The 18,140-nt window shown below is 53.6% G+C and overlaps 2 protein-coding genes and 1 long non-coding RNA gene across 5 annotated transcripts; all 3 read left to right on the top strand.

Annotated features, from left to right (window-relative positions):
* Positions 1-820: 820 nt before the first annotated feature.
* On the top strand, positions 821-3,948 carry LOC140658567 (probable G-protein coupled receptor 34). Its single transcript, XM_072877168.1, is given in 3 exon segments — positions 821-2,145; positions 2,148-2,348; positions 2,351-3,948. Coding segments are annotated over 3 exon segments (1,077 nt in total). The 5' UTR covers positions 821-1,490; the 3' UTR covers positions 2,572-3,948.
* A 226-nt stretch (positions 3,949-4,174) lies between these two features.
* LOC140658568 (40-kDa huntingtin-associated protein-like) lies at positions 4,175-8,564 on the top strand. The gene is given in 2 exon segments (XM_072877169.1): positions 4,175-4,864; positions 4,867-8,564. Coding segments are annotated over 2 exon segments (1,065 nt in total). The 5' UTR covers positions 4,175-4,452; the 3' UTR covers positions 5,520-8,564.
* A 2,272-nt stretch (positions 8,565-10,836) lies between these two features.
* LOC140658665 (uncharacterized) lies at positions 10,837-15,145 on the top strand. Of its 3 annotated transcripts, none has more exons than XR_012044812.1 (4): positions 10,837-11,306; positions 11,536-11,726; positions 13,552-13,647; positions 14,957-15,145. It is a non-coding gene; the product is annotated as an uncharacterized lncRNA (long non-coding RNA). The 3 variants fall into 3 exon arrangements; XR_012044811.1 differs by having other exon boundaries at positions 11,533-11,726; XR_012044810.1 differs by having other exon boundaries at positions 10,837-11,726.
* The last annotated feature ends 2,995 nt before the right edge of the window (positions 15,146-18,140 follow it).

Here is an 18,140-nt window from a genome sequence, read left to right as displayed (position 1 = left end):
CAATCAGGTGCCAGCTTCAAGCAGTAAGGCATTACCCTCGTGCAGCAAGCCAGATCTATGAATGAGGCATTCAACCTGTGGTGTTTTTAAAGCACCATGTGTCATAAGCAGCAAATCCAGCTAGCTCTGCTGCCTCTGTCCTGAAGTGCCCGAGGCTGGCTCTGCCCTGCAGTCCATGTTGGGGATGTATGAAGGGAGCAGAGAAGTCTGTTAGAGAAGTTGTGGCAGGTGGGAAGGAAGTTGGAGGTTTTTGCAGCTCGACATCATGGAAAGCAGGAAGGGGAGTGAAGGGTGAGGGGCTGGAAGGAGCCAGGCCTCCCATCCCTGTCCAGGGGAAACAGGAGCTCATGGGCATGCAAAGTGTTTCTGGGGTCAGTGCCCAGCAGGGCTTGGGCAGAACCAGGCCACCACGGCTGCAGTGCCTCCATCCCTGCCGTGGGCTCGCTCCCTGCCTTCCCTCACTGGTGGAGGAACCCTGCGGCCTTGCACCACGGACAGAAAAGCGACGATGGGTAAAGTCATGAGAAGAGGGCTGACACCAAAACCATGCAGGCACGTGCATGCACGCAGCACCCAGAGCCAGAGCTCCAGCCTAGCCACCGGAACCAGCAGCGCAAGTGCACTCCCCTGCACCGTCACTGCTGGCCAAGACCTGCAGCCCTGTCCCACTGTCCTGCACCTTGCAAGCGCTGGGATCACTGGGGGAAAAGGGATGGGCATGAGAGCGAGCTGGGCGGGAGGGAAGAGTCTGGTGGAGGGGGGCCTTGCTCCTGAGGCAAGCCCGGGTATCTGACGTGAGAGCAGCAGAATGGTGATGAAGGAACAGCCGGGTGTGGGTTTGATTTCCCCGCCTCACAGGGGAAGGTAGGGAGCTCTGACAGACCTCAGCAGTGTCCCTCAACAACGCCAAGGCACCCCTATGTATCATGCTGCATGTGGTCTGAATTCATGTTTGCTATACCCATTTGGTTGCTCACGTACAATCAAAAATGTGTCTTTCCCCTGCTGAGGAACCCCAGATTTTGCTGTTCAGTAGGGTGTGCTTACCTAGCATGCAGCAGCCAACTTCCACCACTCCAGTCTCACATCCTTCCTTAGCAGAGGGTAGCATGGAACAGCACGAGAGAAGACAGGAGAAAAGACAGCTACCACACCTGGGACAGCAGAGTGCTGCTGGCCACGCGGACCAGCCTGTGGCAGGAGTGTGGTGGCCCGTTTTCTCACCAGTGTTGAACGGGCAGATTCTCTGTGGAGGTTTCCCTGCAGGCCTGAGCCCCATGGGAGAGAAGGCAGTCCCAAAAAGCCAGTGTGTGAGCCTGGCAGACTCGTGCTCCTAAGTCCCCAGTCTGGTTTTCCATGTGCTACGCAAGCTGGTGGCCTTCATGTAACAGTTTGAGGGACTGCAAAGTTGTGTTTGCCATGACCTGGGGCACCAGGGAACCACAGAGGTACCGCAGGAGCCTACAACACTTACAAGTGATGGTGCCTGTATGGAGCCAGCTCATGCAGATGTCCGCTCCAACACCTCCTGCATTTTTCTTTCCAGATCCGTGGCCCTAACAATGGACTCCCCGAGCACCCCCTTTCCTGCCAGCCAGCTCACAGAGCACAGACTCAGCAATTCCTGCTGTCAGATCCGAGATGAATTCCTCTCTGTGACGCTCCCTGTGATGTACTCCCTCATCTTCATCATTGGGCTGCTCAGCAACACCCTGGCACTCTGGGTGTTCTCGTGCAGTGCACAGTGCAGGACCTCCATCACTGTGTACATGCGGAACCTGGCGCTCTCTGACCTGCTGCTCTCCCTCTGCCTGCCCTTCCGCATCGCCTTTCAAAGCAAGAGTGAACCTCTGATCTTCTGCAACATTGTCGGGGCCTTCTTCTACCTCAACATGTATGTCAGCATCACATTCCTCAGCCTGATCAGCCTTGACCGCTACCTGAAGATCATCCGGCCCCTGCAGAAATTTAGGATTCACACTGTGTCCTGTAGCACCATGGCCTCTGGGGTGGTTTGGTTGGTGCACACAGCATTCACGCTGCCTTTCTTTTTTGAGACAAGAGGAAAAGGGCCCTGTGACCATAAATGCTTCCACTTCAGAAGCAAAAGCACCACAGCAGCAGCTTTTAACATGGTTGCAGTAGCCACTTTTTCATCCTGCTGCTGCTCTTCCTCTACTTCTACAGCAAGATATTTGCCAAGCTGCACAGAGTCTCCTCGGTGAAAGCTCAGCAGCTGAACAAAAGGACCAGCATGAGAGCCATCACCAAGACCTTCATAGTCCTGATCATCTTCATTGTATGCTTCACCCCCTATCACATTGTCCGCATTCCTTACATCCTCACGCAAGTGGGGCCATTTCTAGCCTGCCCTGGAAGCAGGGTCTCCACCTTGCTAATGAGCTTGTGCTCTGCATCTCAGCCCTCAACAGCTGCCTTGACCCAGTTATCTTCTTCTTCTTGTCCAGCAGCTTCCGGAGAGCTGTGCTCTGCACCATCCAGGGCAGGCTGAAGAGAGCTCTCCCAAGGAAGCAGGGGGGGCTGAGCCACAGCAGGCCTGTGGCTTTCTAGGGAGGCCAAGGTCTCAGGCATGGCACCTTCTCATCAAGGATTTGCTCTGACTGCTGGTATTTACCAGACAAGACTTGCTGGCAAGATGGAGAAAGAAACTGGAACCACTTCATGTTTCTTTGACTGACATCACCAGGGCTAGAGCTTCCTTGGGGGGGTAAATGAAGAGGAAAGGATAACCGGGACCTTACTTTTACTGCACCAGCTCTGCTGACACAGCTGAAGAACATATTTCCCAGGAAGAATGAAGGCTGGGAGCGTCAAAGGAGAAACAGCCTTGGCCTAGGGTCTCCACCCAGCCTGGGGAAGGGCAGCTACAGAGCCCAGGACTGAGACAGGCTCCTTCAATGGGAGGAAGAGGAGTGATGGGAGGAATGGGAATGGGAATCTGCTGTGAATGTTTTCTAAGTGCCATATCATCTCCACACCAGAGAAAGCAGGAAAAGGGAAAGGGAAATGATGAGTGCAGAAGCATTGGGAAAAGAAGAGGGAGACACCCATCAGAGCATTACTTGGGGAGTGGGTGAATATTTTGCTCCATGATGGAACCCAGAAATGTGCGCTGCGGGGCTTGGAGGACAGGTATGCCAGGAAACATTGCAAACCTGTAAGCCCAAACCAGGACAATGATAACTTTTCCTCTCTTGTTGTTACCGCAGTCTTTGTAACTCCAGGTCAGCCTCACTTTTCTGTGTATTCAGACAGCTCCAGGCTTCCTTTAGCAATTTTCCTTTGCTCATTTCACTGGCATGTTCACCCAGGACCAGCAGCTTTGCCTGGCCATTGCACAGCACTTGTTTGGCGCTTGGACCATGCCAAGAACATCCAGCAAGGGGTCCATCCATCTACAGTCAAAGGGAATGCACCACAGAAGTGCCTAGCAAGATTTTCTGCCTTTCTTATTCTTTGGTGTTCATTCTCTTCCTGCAGAAGAGAACATTTCCCAGTTTGTATTTTTTCCATTTCATATGCTCATCTGTTTGCTTATTTTAGAAGACTGCAGACTTGGAGACACAGACTGAGCCACTCGCACATCGGGCAAACACAGCCTAGGCAATGAGGAGGAGGGAGGATTTTCATTCATACTGCAAACTGTTCTAAGTAACTGCTTAGCTCAAACACTTGAATAATAATTGGGAGAATAAAATGTTTCATTAAAGACTGAATACTCTGATCTTTCCAGTTAAGGTCTGAGCAACCCCAAACCCCACTGCAGCTGTGTTGAAGGAGCACGTTAAAAATCAGAGGACAAGACTCACCGTGCTCTTTCATCTCTGCTACTAAAAACATTAAGAACAGGAGAGGCATATTTTTCTCTTTAACGGGGGTGGGGGGAAACACCAAGAGCCAAGCTCTTCCTGTGGAAAGCTGCAAATAAAGGTCACAAAACTGTTCTCATTTTCCGACTAGTGTTAACAAGAGTCAAAGCAGAAACGATATGTGGTTCAGAAGCCTCAGCATCACAACACCAGAGTATGTGCACCCTATACAGCTTGTGGGAAGTCAAGTTCCCCCCATCGTAAAGCAGAGTCCCTCAACACCTCCCTGCCTGTACAGTAGCACAGAGGCTAGAAATCCTCACGACCCCACACCTGGCCAGCACCCCGCTCCACAGCGGAGGACCATGTAGGACACGCAGTACCAGTGCAGGTTTCCCTTCTGGGGGAAACAAGAGGGACTGTGGTGCAGGTGAGAGGAGACGGGACCACAAGTGCGGGGAGGGGGCTAGCAGGCAGGAGGCTGGCAGTAGCCACACCCCCCTCCGCCTCTTCACCGCCCCACCGTCCGCGTGACCCCGGAGCGGGCGCCGATTGGCCGGCGGCAAGGCGAGGCGGAGCGGAGCGGAGCGAGGAGCGGCGCGTCAGTTCCGGGCGGCGCGCGATGCTGTCGGCGGCGGGCAGCTCCGGCCCCGGCGGGGCGGGCGGCTCCGGGCCGGGCCTCGGCGGCGACGGGGACTTCCTGTCGCGGTACCGGTTGGTGTCGGCCAAGCTGCGGCGGCGATTCCTGCGGAAGCCGAACGTGGCGGAGGCGGCGGAGCAGTTCGCGGCGCTGGCGCGGGAGCTGCGCGCCCAGGAGAGCCTGCCCTACGCGGCCTGGTGCCAGCTGGCCGTGGCGCGCTGCGCCCAGAGCCTCTTCCACGGGCCCGCCGAGGCGGCCGCCCTGGCCGAGGCGGCGCGGCTCTTCCTGCGCCAAGAGCGGGACCTGCGGCAGCGCCTGGGGCTGCGCGGCGGCTTCGGCGAGCACGTGGCGGCGGCGCAGAGCTGCGGCGCCTTCGCCGCCCGCCTGCACCTGGAGCGGGGCAGCCGGGGCTGGCGGCCGGGCTGTGCCTGGAGCTGGCGGCGGCGCTGCGCGACACGGGCCGGCCCGCCCGCGCCGCCGCGCACCTGCAGCGGGCGGCCGAGCTGCTGGCGGCGGCGCGGCTGCCCCTGGAGGCGCTGCGCTGCCTGGCTGAGCGCGCCTCCTGCCTGCTGCTGGGCCGCGACTACGCCGGCGCCCTGGCGGCGCTGACGCGGGCGCAGGCGCTGGCCGGGGCCGGGCTGGGCGGCGCTGGCCGGGGCGCGCCCGGCGGCGCCTTCCTGGACGTGCTGGCGCGCTGCGAGGTGTCGCGGGTGCTGCTGCTGCTGCTGCTGCAGCCGCCGCCCGCCAAGCTGCTGCCCGAGCACGCCCGGACGCTGGAGCAGTACTGCTGGGAGGCGCCGGAGGGCGGCGCGGGGCCGGGGCCCGGGGGCGGCCCCGGGGCGGGCGGCGGGCTGCCGCCGGCGGCGAGCTACCTGCCGGCCGAGCTCTTCTTGCTGCTGCAGTCGGCCGTGCTGGCGTGCCAGGAGAAGGACGCGGAGGCGCTGAAGGCCCTGCAGGCCGAGCTCTGGCCGCTGCTTAGCGCCGAGCAGAACCACCTGCTGCACCTGGTGCTGCAGGAGATGCTCAGCCCTGCCGGACAGGGGCTCTGAGCGCCGCTGCCGGCGTGGACGGGCCTTGCCGTGCTCCCGCGGGGCGGCTGGGCCTGGCCTGGCCTGGTTACTTAAGCCACAATCTGTGTCAGCGTATCCTCTATTTCGTTATTTATTTTTAATATGACTTCTGTAACAGAAGCAAGTAATAATTGATGAGCAAACGTGTTCATCTAACTCGTTTATCTTGTGTTGTAGTAAACTACTCGCTGTATGTATTGAAAGTTGTCATGCTTGAAAGGGTGTAATCCCAAAGCAGAAAGGCCGATTCAAGGCAGAACCAGGCTGTTCCTTGAAGAACTGGCTGCACTTTGCAGACAGGAAAACTTGCTAGGAGGATATCACCCGGGGTACATGTGTTAGAGGGTTTGCACATCTAGGAATCAAATGTTGCTGGAGTTGCTTTCTTAAAAAAACACATTAAAATGAGATTTTTTTTTTTTTCCCTCCTGAAAGCAACAGACACTGCAGCCAACGTGAGGCCATGCATTTGGCTCTTGTGGTGGACAAAAGGAGTTGGTCGTTGACGTGCAAGTGGTTGCCTGGGGACCAGTGGTGGTGGCCTGACTGTTTTCTGTAGAACAGCTGGCAGAGTCGGTCTCTGCACCACCCTATACTCCTCCCTCTGTATCGCTTGTTGATTTCCCCCCCCCCAGTTGCCTCTGCTGTCCCCACTGCTTCTGTTGGACTTCACCCTATGGTTTCTGATGTTATCCCTAATCCTCTTGCAATGCAGCCGGGGGGGGACTCGTGTGTGTGTGTGTGTGAGAGAGAGAGAGAGAGACATGTTCCTCCCCTGCCTCCAGTGTTACATGTATACACCCATCACCCCTGGAACCCTGGGGATTTGGTTATGTGGGGAAATCAAATGCCCAGGTTAAGGGAAGATGTGGGTCAGTGTGCCTCATTATTTTCTAATATTTGTTTGGGATATAATCTGTCCTGGGCTGATTGTTAACCTGTTATTGAGTGAGTTGTTCCATCCAGATGAGAAAGACAAGTTAATTAAAAAGAATGCGGAATTAACCCTGCAGCCAGGAGGAAGTTGGACTGCCTGGCCTCAGATTGATCCTAATTGGCATTATAATAATCAAACAGTTAGGGGGTCAGAAACCTGACAAATGCAATTAGAGCTTGCAAGGAGATGAGAGTAAATTGAAGCAGGGTTATGAGGGGGTTTGGAGAATGGCAGGGGTCAGCCAGGTGCTGGCCACCATCGCAGGGGGATGGGCAGGGTAGGTGCGCCAGCCCAGCAACAGCCAGCAATTGGCATGTGAATTCCCGTGGCACCCTATCAGAGTCAGGTAGTCTCTGCTCACACCTATAAGAGCTGCAGCCTGGGGCAGCTCTGAGGAGAGCTCCACCGGCAGCACCAGGGGACGGTCGTGGTGGCAACCCCAGGGCCCTGCCATGAGGCAGGGTGGTTGTGCAAGGAACGGCTGCTCTGAGCCGCCCCCGGGTGCGCTGGCTGGCTGTGGTGCACGCAGACGCTCCCCTCCATGGCCTGTGTCTGGAGGAAGCAGGGACATGTGCTTCCCTGCTTCCTCCAGATGAGCCCGGTGGCGTCACCTGCCTGGGAACCCACACCCAGTGGAGATCAGAAGCTGATGTCTCAAGTGAAGCGGGGCTGAAAAAGCCTCCTGCAACTGCCAGCCTCCACACTGCTGTACAAGGAGCCTTTGCTGTGGCCCTGGCAGTGATTACATTACAGCCCCAAGCAGGAGATACAATCACCCTTTGGCTTAATTGCATTCTGACAATAACCAGGCACAGATGTGAGGAGAGGCTGCCTGGCAAGCGCTGGCCTGAAGAGGGGAGTGGGAGCCATAAGCTTCTCAAAGGGGAACACCCCTGCCTGAGGCAGGGTAGCCTTCAGTCTGGGAGGACAAAACCTGCCACCTTGGGCCCTTCTCAAGGCAACCTTCCTCGGCTCCAAGGCAGCTACATCTCTCGTGAGCGCAGTGCTGCACAAGGACAGCTGGCTGCAGTCTCTGGGCCACCGGTGCAGCGGAGCATCCCAGGCATGGTGAAGGGCCTGATGGCAGAGAGACCAGAGCAGAGATATCAGCTCAGCCCCAAAGCAGCAGCTGGGCTGTAGACAGAGAGCGGCACACACTCGCTGAGGAACTGGCCCAGTCCCCCATGTTGATGCCCTTGGACAAGGGCAGACATCTGCACCCTCTGCCCATGGCTACCACTGCAGGCCAGGCTGGGCCTGACCAGCTGAAGCTTAAATGCCCATCAGGGTGAGGGACTGATGGGGACTGGTCAAGAGCAGGGGGTTTTGGCAACACAAAATTGGTGAGGACTGCAAGCCCACCCAGGAGCTGGCTCAGGCGCGGGTGTAGTCAGTCACACAGGACTGGCTGCTCCGTATGGTCCTGGCGGCCTTGTCTCTCAGGGCTGGTACCCAGCTCTGCTTGGTGAAGCAGGGACACGGTCCCTGCCTGTACCAGTGGGTGCTCAGGCTCCTCCTGCCTCCAGAAACAGGCTGCCGTGTTGTGGCACATTTGTCTGGTGGCACAGGGTTAGACCAGAGAAAAAGCTGCGTGCACCAGAGCCCCCTCTGGATTGTTTTCAAAGAGGAAACGGGGCTGAAATCTCTGCAGGCGACCGAGCAGCCTTCACCAACCAGCCCTGAGCAGCTCCGGGATGTTCTCCAGCCACCCAGGAAGCAGTGAAGGGGCTGTGCTGAGCGAGAGCACTGGGAAGGGGCTGTGGGCAGGCGGGCAGATGTGTCGGAGCCTGCCAAGCTCTGGCAGCCGTTACTGGAAGCGTCTCTTGACATTTATCTTGTGGGGAATGGAGACCAGACGCTGTTTCCTCCCAGCACGACACAAATCTGAGAGGCATCACAGCCTCCCCCAAGCCACAGGCGTTTCTGTGCAGGGGAAGGGCTGGACCAGCACAAAGCCCTCTGCCTCTCGGCCAGGGGATGCCCTGCCTAGTCACCTGTGGAATAATTGCTGGAGGTGACTTAGAAATTAAACTTATATTCACACTTTTAGGTAAGGCACAGCATTGAAGAAGTTTCCCGGGTGGAACGCGGCTGACGTGCAAGGAGTCCGTTCCACGGAAGTTCCCTAGGCCTGCAACCTTAGATGTCGGCAACGCCAGGGGAACTTGGTGTGCTGACTCTAAGAGGCACTGCTCGGAGGGTGGAGCGGTGTGGAGATACCGTGGCCAGGCTCTGCGATTATATGGGAACTTAAAGGTATTATGGAACTGATAAGCTGCGTATTTGCTACCCTGGGCCAACAGCCTGTCGTGTTTTTGACAAAATGCTGTCCTTTTGGTGAACTTTGCTCATTATTACATCATTATAATACCAAAACACACCTCCATCCCAAAAGCTACCCGTCTCCAAGGTGCGACCACCCCTCACTGAGCTTGTGCTTTGAATTTTCCCAGTTTATACCTTTAAAAGCGAAGCGAGAAAACTTTACACCAATCCTAAACGAAGGTATGTATGACTCGAGTCACTCAAGCTCCACCTGAAAGGTGAAAAACAGTATAAAATAGCTTAAGAGAGAGAGAGTGTTAGGGAAGACACCATCATGTACCACTCTGACCTCTGGGATCAGTCGATGGGCTGAGCCTCTCCCCCCCCCCCCCCCATCGGGATGCCTTTGGACGCCTAAGATTCGAACGCTTAGTTACACCAAGTGCCTCCCCGGAAACTTAGAAATCTCTATAGAGTCGCTTTATTATCTTTTAACGTGTTTGTAGCCGGCAGTGTTACTCATACTCTTGGTATTTGCACGTGCTTTGCAGACAGTGAATTTATCACCGGTAATCCAAAAGAACCTGTGTGTCTGTTGCTCTAATAAACTGCACTCTTCATTAATCTAGCCGTGGTAGTTCTCACTGAACGCGACCAGACTCTTCAAGTGTGGTCGTGATAGTTCATGCAACACGACTAGACTGGCGGTGCATCGCGTTATTTGCGAATCCGTAATCGTGAAAGTTCAGTACACTGAATGCGACCGGACTTATAACGTTGTCGAATTAACGCTGTTGCCTTAATCAACTTTGTGAAGCTGTTTCAGTGAAAGCCCTGAGAGGGCTCTGACGGGCAAACGTTGACTCTGATGGGTGGCTACATATACAGTCCTTAGAAAATAAACCGTTGACCAAGTCTGAGACTAAGACTGGACTTAGCCGCACCCAGACTCCTCTCTGAGAAGGAGTTCAGAAAGCAAGGGGGGCCTGTCTGAACCTCGTGACTCAACGGGAGGGTTCCCTCCTCCCGCCACTCCTCAGACTCCTACGCGACAGTAACTTTTAACGCAACAGGAAAAATTGGCATAGTCGGCAGGATTTTGCGGCAGACCCCGCAAAGAGGCATGCTGTGGCGGGGGCTGCCTGGCCAAATCCTCCCAGACACCGTGGATCTTATTCTCTTTCATGGCTCAGCTGCTCGGATTGCCTGGGCTGGGTGAGCCAGTGATCACACAGCTATCTGGTGTCTCCAGGGAGGCAAAACACATCCCTGCCATCCCTTTCTAGTATAGCCCAAGCAGAGATTATTTTGCAATCCAAAGCGTGCGAGGTGTTTCAATGCTGAGCCCCAGCCAGATGAGCCATGGGCCAGGGCTGCTTCTGAATCCGGCTTCTCCCGTGCTGGATGGAGAGCCCCCGGTTTGCAGCCCCCACCTGAGCCAGATGTGGGGGATGTATGCGGGTATTGCAGCTGGGCAGACGGGCACCGTTCTCAGAAGAAGTTGCCAGCACATAACAGAAACGGGCAGCAGCATGCTGGAGAGAGCACCTGAGCAGGGACCGTGGCTGACAGGGAGCAAAGCGAACTCGGGAGAGCACAGCTTAATTCCCAGCTCAGCCAGGGAGCTAGGGCCGAGCTGCTCACCGCCTCCTCTGCCTCAGTTTCCCCGCGTGTAACCAAGAGCGAATGAACAGACTTAGACTCCCCTTTTCTGTCAGGTGTCTCTTGTCACATTTCTCCCTCCTACTACGTCTTCCACGATTAACTGCAGGGCTTCTCTCTGCTCTCTGTATCTCTTGCCTCCTACCTCACATTGTTGCCAGCCTGTTCCTAGCCCGAGAGTGCAAGAGGAGCCTGGAGCCAAGGCGTCCTGCCTCCGGGATGTGCTCAGGGCAGCACGTTTCAAAGCCATGGCCCACGACCCCACTGTATGTCCATACTCCCCTGCCCCGCAACCCGCTCTCTCCAGGAGAGGCGAGGCTCCCTCTCAATGAGTGCTCCTCCTCCCGGGCTGCCTCAGCCGCTGGGTAAGGATGCTCCAAAGTGCTCTGCGGATCCTTCTTGGTCAGCCGGGCAGGGCTAGGGAGATGACGGTCCAAGCAGCATCCTCCAGCCTAGTGGGCATGTCTGTTGGTGCTGAATGCAGTCAGGCACCCCAGGACTTTCCTAGGCCCCCGACCTAGTCCCTTATTTTCTCATCCTAATCTGATTTTACAGGTTTTTCAGGGAACCCCGCAGACAGAGTCTGGGTCACAGGTCCCACCGTGCCCAGCTGCAAAACATGGCGCTCATGCTGTCTTTCTTCTGCGCCTGGTGCTGACTGCCCTGGTCTTCTACCGTCACTGCAAGCCTGTTGTGCGATTTGGTATACTACTTTTCCAGAACTTGCTTAGCATTAGTAGCTAAATTTGCTGAAGCCTTAGGCCGCAGGCTGTGAACTTCCACCCAGATATGCTGAACTTTTACCTAGTTAAGTAAAAGAAGGCCCCAGAGCTGGTTCGAGCTCAAAGATAAGGAAGCAAGGAAGGCCGCTACCATCGTCAGCTGACACAGCAACCTTAGAGGTAAGAGAAGAAACGGCCCGCCTAGAGACAATGAAGGGACCCGACGAAGAGCGGGAAGACCCCAGACCCTAATATTACTACTGGTCAGAACTGTTGTGTGAGGAGCGGGGAACTTGGATTGTAAGGGTATTATTGCCCAGGGATCTCTTGGTTCGGGGTCCCTCTTTGGAGGCACCCAGCTCGAGCTGCTCTGCATGTCGCATAAATAAACTGTTTATTTACCCAGCAGATTGGCGACTCGTCTTCTTCAAGCAGGAACCTAGGGCCGAGCCCTGTTGACGGTGGCATAATTCCTGGCAGGTGGCGAAATTCCTCCAACAAAGCCCAAGGTCACCTCCCAGCTGGGCAGTGTGAGGCTGAGGATAGGGCAGGAAGTGGATCGGGAGCTACATGTGGATGATGCAGAAGACTCCAGCCCACGTGAGTGCGCAAGAGCTGCCACAGGAGAGGGACTGATGGGAAGAGCCTGCCCCGAGCAGCACTGACTGCCCGCTGCAGCCACCTCTGGGTGGCAGATCCATGGGTTTCTGCCTCTTAATCCCCACCCACTTGACGTATCTGCTGTGGAGGAGAAAGGGGTGGGCAGCTAACCCTACGGGGCAGTCCTGGGCTGGAGGCCACCGCAGGAACTTCGGCCCAGGGGGCTGGAGTTTTCCAGGAAGTTTCTTGGGAAGGATGAAGTTTTTCAACACTGGAGGGGTGGACACACTGCCCCTTGTGATCTGGGGGCTCCCTGTCCACCCTGTTGGCCTCAGCCTGCAGCAGACAAGGCACCCAGCAGCCCTGACCGGGGAACGCTCTTTGTGCTGCCCCAAATGACCCTCTCGTCCTCTGTGTACATGGGTGCACAACCAGGCTCGCTCCTCCACTTGCTGGGCACACAAGTAAAACCAGTTTGCCCAGAGGGCACTGGCTTTTCCTGGGGCTAAAGTTCCTTATGGTGGCCCCAGAGCGAGGGAAGTGGCATGTGTGTGTGTGGAGTGAGAGGGGCTGGATGCTGCCCATCAGCACAGGGAAGAAGGCCTGACCCTGCCTCAAAATACACTCAGATCCAAGGAAAAGGAGGGTTTCTAGTGGCTCTCTGCTCTCCCCACTAGAGAGTTTTGCTGCAAGGCTCAAACAGCTTCTGGGATCAGAAGGATTCGTTTTGGCAGCATCAGGTGTGTGAAATCTGAGTCAGGATTGAACACCCCTGGGTCTGCCACCAGCAAACCCCCCGAGGCAAGCAGCCCTGACCGCTGCCTGTCACACAAAGACCTCCTGGGAGCACGGGCCCTGGCTCACCTCCCTCTCCCCTCACTTCCTCGCAGTCACTAGGACACATCTCTTCTGCAGGTGTCCGCTGGTCCTGGCTGGCAGACTATCTGCGCGACATGTGGTCTCACCTCTATGAGAACTTCCCACAGGCACTCCTGTACATCCTCCCCGTCACCCTGCTGATCCTGCTGCTCCTCTGCTGCCTCACGTACATGTGTGCGTCGCCCACCACCTACCTGGTGGTCCCTTTCTCTGGGGCAGGTTTGCTCCTCTGGGTCGTGCTGTCTGGGTCATAGCTCCGAAGTCCCCACTGTCACAAGCAAGACGTGGCAGCGAGGAGGTGCACCCCTGGCCGCCTGTGTAAGAGATGCAGCAGGAGGAGATTTACAAGGGGGCATGCTGACCAAAAGCTAGTCCCCAGTCCACGAGGCCGTAGTTTAAAATAAGCAGACAGGGCCCCAGAGCACAAAGCTTGTATCAGAACTTTCCCCAAGCTTCCAGATCAGGGCATCTGCTCAAGAAGTAAGCTTTCTGGCTCCATTTGCGTACAAAGATGATGCATTCCCGGGGACATGGTCTGGATTTCCCTGTGGGATGTGTTGGGGGCAGACTCCCAGCACCTTTCCCGCCTCTGAGCACCCGCCTTGCGAGGGGCAGGGCTGGGCTGCCTTGCTGCAGCAGAGCTCCCTCCTCGCTCCCTGCCCAGGCTGTGCTGCTGGGGCTCTTTCCTCCTGGCAGCGTTAGAGCAGCTGCTGGAGCCGGTCGCGTCAGCGCCTGCAGCTCCCACACCTCCTCTTCCCCGCGTCTCACAGCACTCTGGGCTTTCTGATTGCCCAGTCAGGAGCAGTTTTATTCCCACAAGGCAGGAGAAACTTGCTGTCAGACCAAGATGGATTTTCTTTCTTTTCTTTTTCTCCTCCTCTTATTCCCCTGCTTTCCTGTTTCCTTTCTCTAGGATTTACACCCTTCTTTTCCTTGTATTTCTTAGGGTAACTTTAGACCGAGCCAGCCTGGGGATCTCGTCTAGCAGCAGTGTGGGAGTCCGGTGCAAGGAAACCTCAAAACCTCCAGGATCCCCGGGAAGGTGTGAAAAATCCTTTCAGTGATTATCTTAAAGAATATGCCACCAGAATTAATTTCCCATCCCCCAGCCTGTTATTGAGAGAATTGTTCCGTCCAGACAGAAAGATAAAATAATTGAAAAGAATGTGCAATTAACCCTATAGGCAGGGGGAAATCGGACTGCCTGGCCTCAGGCTGATCCCAATTAGGATTATAATAATCAAACAGATAGAGATAATTGCCAAACAGTGGTTAGAAATCTGATAAATGCGATTAGAGCTTTCGAGGAGGTGAGAGTAAATTGAACTAAAGTACAGGAATGTAGACAGAGGCCAGAGGAACACCCCAGCGACTACTGGGGAAGATTGCGACAGGCTTTGTTGACGTACGGGGGAATGACTCTCCAGAATTTTAATTATTAATTGGCAGCAAGTCTGTTTGTGGACAAAGCCGCCTCTGACATCTGCAACTATTTTAAGGATCACATGCCAGGGTGGCAAGGAGAAAATTTGAAAGATGCTATGTTACCTGGAGGTTCTATACTTGTACAATATGTAGGTGATCTGTTAGTTGTCAGCAAGACATGCGAAGATCGCTTGAAAGATACTATTCGTCTGTGTACTGCTTTAGCAGAAAAACGTCACCGTGCATCTCTTTCTAAGCTTCAGCCGTGTCAGCAGGAAGTAAAATATTTAGGATTCATATTAAAAGAAGGACAAAGATTAGTAGACCCAGAACGGGCCCAGGCTATTGTAGAAATGCCTTGACCGGTAACAAAGAAGCAATTGCAAGGATTTTTAGGTGCAGTAGGATACTGCAGGCCCTGGATACCGGGGCTGGGGGAGTTAAGTAAACCATGGACAGAAGCTACCAAGGCAGAAGAACTGATAGAGTTCTTCTATACGGTGGAGTCCAGAGAGGGAAAAGGCTTTCCAAGCTATAAAAGGAGCTTTAGCTTCTGCTCCAGCACTGGGATTGCTGGATTACTCCAAGAACTATTTGTGCATGAGAACAGAGGAGTAGCCAGCAGAGTCTTTAGCAGCTAGGTCCACACCGCCGCCCTGTGGCTCATCACTCAACTCAACTGGATCCTGTAGCGGCAGGGAATAATTCCTGTGTTAGACCGATAGCAGCAACAGCGGCTATCATAGAAAGAAGCAGACCATTAGTCCTGGGTCACCCAACAGCTGTGTATGTCCCGCATGAAGTAGAACTGATTCTTCAGCAACATGCTACACAAGCATTGTCCCCACAAAGAGCACATACTTGTGAATTAACGATTGTACATGCGGATAATACTACTTTAAAAAGATGTAATGTTTTGAACCCAGCAACTTTACTGCCTCTTCCCTCCGATGGTGAGCTGCATCATGATTGGGCTAAGGTAGTGTTCCACTCCAGCCGCCTACAGGAAGATCTGCGGGATAACCTCTAGAGAACTCGGGTCTAACCCTTTTCACCGGTGGATCGTCATACTACGTGAATGGAAAACGACAGACGGTCTATGCAGTGGTGAGAAACTTAGAAGCGGAACCTCTACAACCCTCGGTGAGTGCCCACAGGACTGAATTAACTGCATTAGCAAGAGCCGCCTGGTGGGGATGTAATCAGTGGGTAACTATTTATACTGATTCTAAATATGCTTTTGGAGTGTGTCATGCAATGGGTACGCTATGGAAAGAACGAGGGTTCTGTACCTTGGCGGGAAAAAGTATTTCTAATGGAACTGTAATCCGAATGCTGTTGGAAGCTATTAAGCTTCCAAGGAAATCGCTATAGTACACTGCCCAGCTCATACCAAAGGATCCAGCGAAATTGAAAGAAATAATGAATTGGCAGGTAAAGCAACTGTGTGAGTCAGCACAGGCAGAACACAGGAACAACCACAAAACCACAGATGAAATGCAAAGAGTAAATTTATTTTCATTATCTCGCCAACTGGGGGATCCCTGAAGCAGCACCCAGGCAGAGGCACACAAGCGGGGACACAGGCAGCGCTGAGCTCGGTCCATGCTGGAGGATCGCCGACCCCGCTGTTTTCGCCTGTTTATCAGGGATTCGCGCAGGCGTAGTTTACCACCGTGCTTTGATCTTCTGTGCAGCAGGGCAGGAATTTCAAGCGTGTTCGGTAGGGTGCCTCTAAGTCTACCATCTGCCTATGTTCTCTAAACACAGATGTGCTATTTGTCAAGCACACAAGGATAAACAACAACCAATACGATATCTTTATTTTTCTACACCCCAGCTGCACATCCCTTGAGCGTGTTTACAGTCCTCCTCACCAATCTTCCGTCATTATCCCGCAAGCAGCTAAAGCTGCTGCCCTCCAACCTATACATGAGTGTACCACTATAACAAGTCCCTCTGCTGATGATTGGCCAGATGTCAGTAACCCAGCCCAACTATATGCAGCGGTCACTCAGGAAGAACGGGCTTGTTGGGAAAGTTGGGAGGCTGTGAAAGATGAAACTGGAATTTGGACGACTGGGGGAAAACCCATTTTACCAGGAAAACATTTAATGACTTTGGCTAGGTGGTTTTGTGATAAAACACATGGAGGGACGACAGCAGTTGTTAACCAGGCTGAGAAAATGTGGGTGGCTCCAGAAATACGTATGGCAGTAAAAAGGATTGTGAGTTCTTGTCCCACAGGTTGGAAGTTTTCTGATGCAAAACCCAAATAAACAGGAGGCTGGAGGATGACCATGGGCATACTTCCCATTCCAAAGACTGCAAATTGATTATGCTGATGTGACTCCCGTGAGCGGATTTAAGCACCTGCCAGTAATCGTGGACCAACTCTCAGGATGGGTAGAAGCTTTTCCCACCAGGAAGGCTGATACTGCTGGATTGGTCAAAGCACTTTTGCGGGAAATCATTCCCAGATACGGAATACCTGAAACCCAATGAGGGGTTCTCATTTTTCAGTGGGGATACTAGACAATATCTATAAAAGTTTAGGAACACAGCGACAACTACGTGTTCCATATCATCCGCAGTCGTCAGGACAGCTGGAAAGAATGAATAGGACTCTCAAAAATACAGTTGCTCAAACTTGTAGTCAGGTAGGTTTGAAATGGCTTGAAGTTTTAAGAATAGTGCTATGGGATATTAGAAATACCCCTCGCCAACCTCGGGGGTTGTCACCAGCAGAAATAGTGTTTGGCAGGCATTTAGCTGTACCTGGGACCTTTGTCCCCACTAGGAACAGCCTCTTAGGTGGAGATGAATGAGCTACCAGATTTGTATTGGGGACACAAAAACATCTACAAGAAAATAGGGCACAAGCCCAATGGTTTCAACCAGTACCAGCAGGAATGCAAGTACATGATATCCGGTCTGGAGATGCAGTAATGACAAAAGTCCACTCTCGCAAAACAAAGTTGGACCCTAAAGGGAGGCTCCGTATACTGCGTTATTAACTTCTTACTTTGCTGTAGAGAATGCAGAAGAGGATAACTGGATTCACCACTCTCATGTTAAATGACTGGCAAAAGAACATCAGTTAGACGGACCACCGTTGACCCTGCGGGACTCCGTCAATCCTGCCTCGGAGATTGAGACCGGGGCCATTTACGCTTACAAAGGCTGAAGGAATCCCAGAACCACGTCGGTTTTGTTTTCTTTCTAGAGCCACGTGGACCAGAGGGTCACCCGCTGCTTGGCCAAGTGGACCATCAGAGACCGTAGATCAAGGGCAGTGTCCTGTTTGGTGTATTCACCATCCTTATAGTATGGTGTATTCACCATTCACCATCTAGTCACTCCAGGCTCAGTTCCAAGAGGGGAAGGTTTGAGGTGGCATCAGCATGGTTGGCTTTGGTTACCCTGCAATAATCATGGCCCGTGTCATCCTGGGTGGTGTATTAATAACTGTTATAAAGGCCGTTGGGAAAACCATCATCGAGGCTGGGGCTGGGGAAATATAACCAGAAAAGGCGCAGCCGGATACATAAACTGGTGCTGTGCATGCCGGTGGCACCAACCACCCAGTGAACAAGAGTTAGCCATGAGACTCAATGTTTTATTATTGGGTTAAGAGTGGTTACCCTAGTTCTGGTATGAACCCTTCTTTGTCTAGATGTTTTGGTTCTTTTTCTTTTGTACACTTGATTGAAAACAATGGGCAAGCCATCGCCAAAATGGGCTCAACCATGCATCGACAAACCCATTACGAGAAAGCTATTCTCAAAACTGTGTTAGTACAATACCTTTCTTTACTGCTTTTACTAAAACAATTCCTTTGTGTTGTTGGCCCATCACGTGGCCAACCTAACCAAACAGATTGCTGGGTATGTGCCCATACCCCATTAACCCCCAGAACAGGTATACCCCTTATCATGATTCCTTTGACCTTAGTTGAATTGAAAGTGACAGAGAAGTATACTCATAACAACCGCTCCAATTCGCCTTTCTGGAATAAGACTCTCTTAACTCAGACCAAATATCAGGACTGGGAATATACAACCGCCGTGCTAACAGAAGGAACTTTCTGTTTCACTCGTAACCAGTCTG

Source organism: Ciconia boyciana, chromosome 12 (genome assembly GCF_034638445.1).
Source record: "Ciconia boyciana chromosome 12, ASM3463844v1, whole genome shotgun sequence".
NCBI classification, from domain to species: Eukaryota; Metazoa; Chordata; class Aves; order Ciconiiformes; family Ciconiidae; genus Ciconia; species Ciconia boyciana.
Note: the sequence above shows the minus strand (reverse complement) of the source record. Positions and strands in the feature narration are given on the sequence as shown.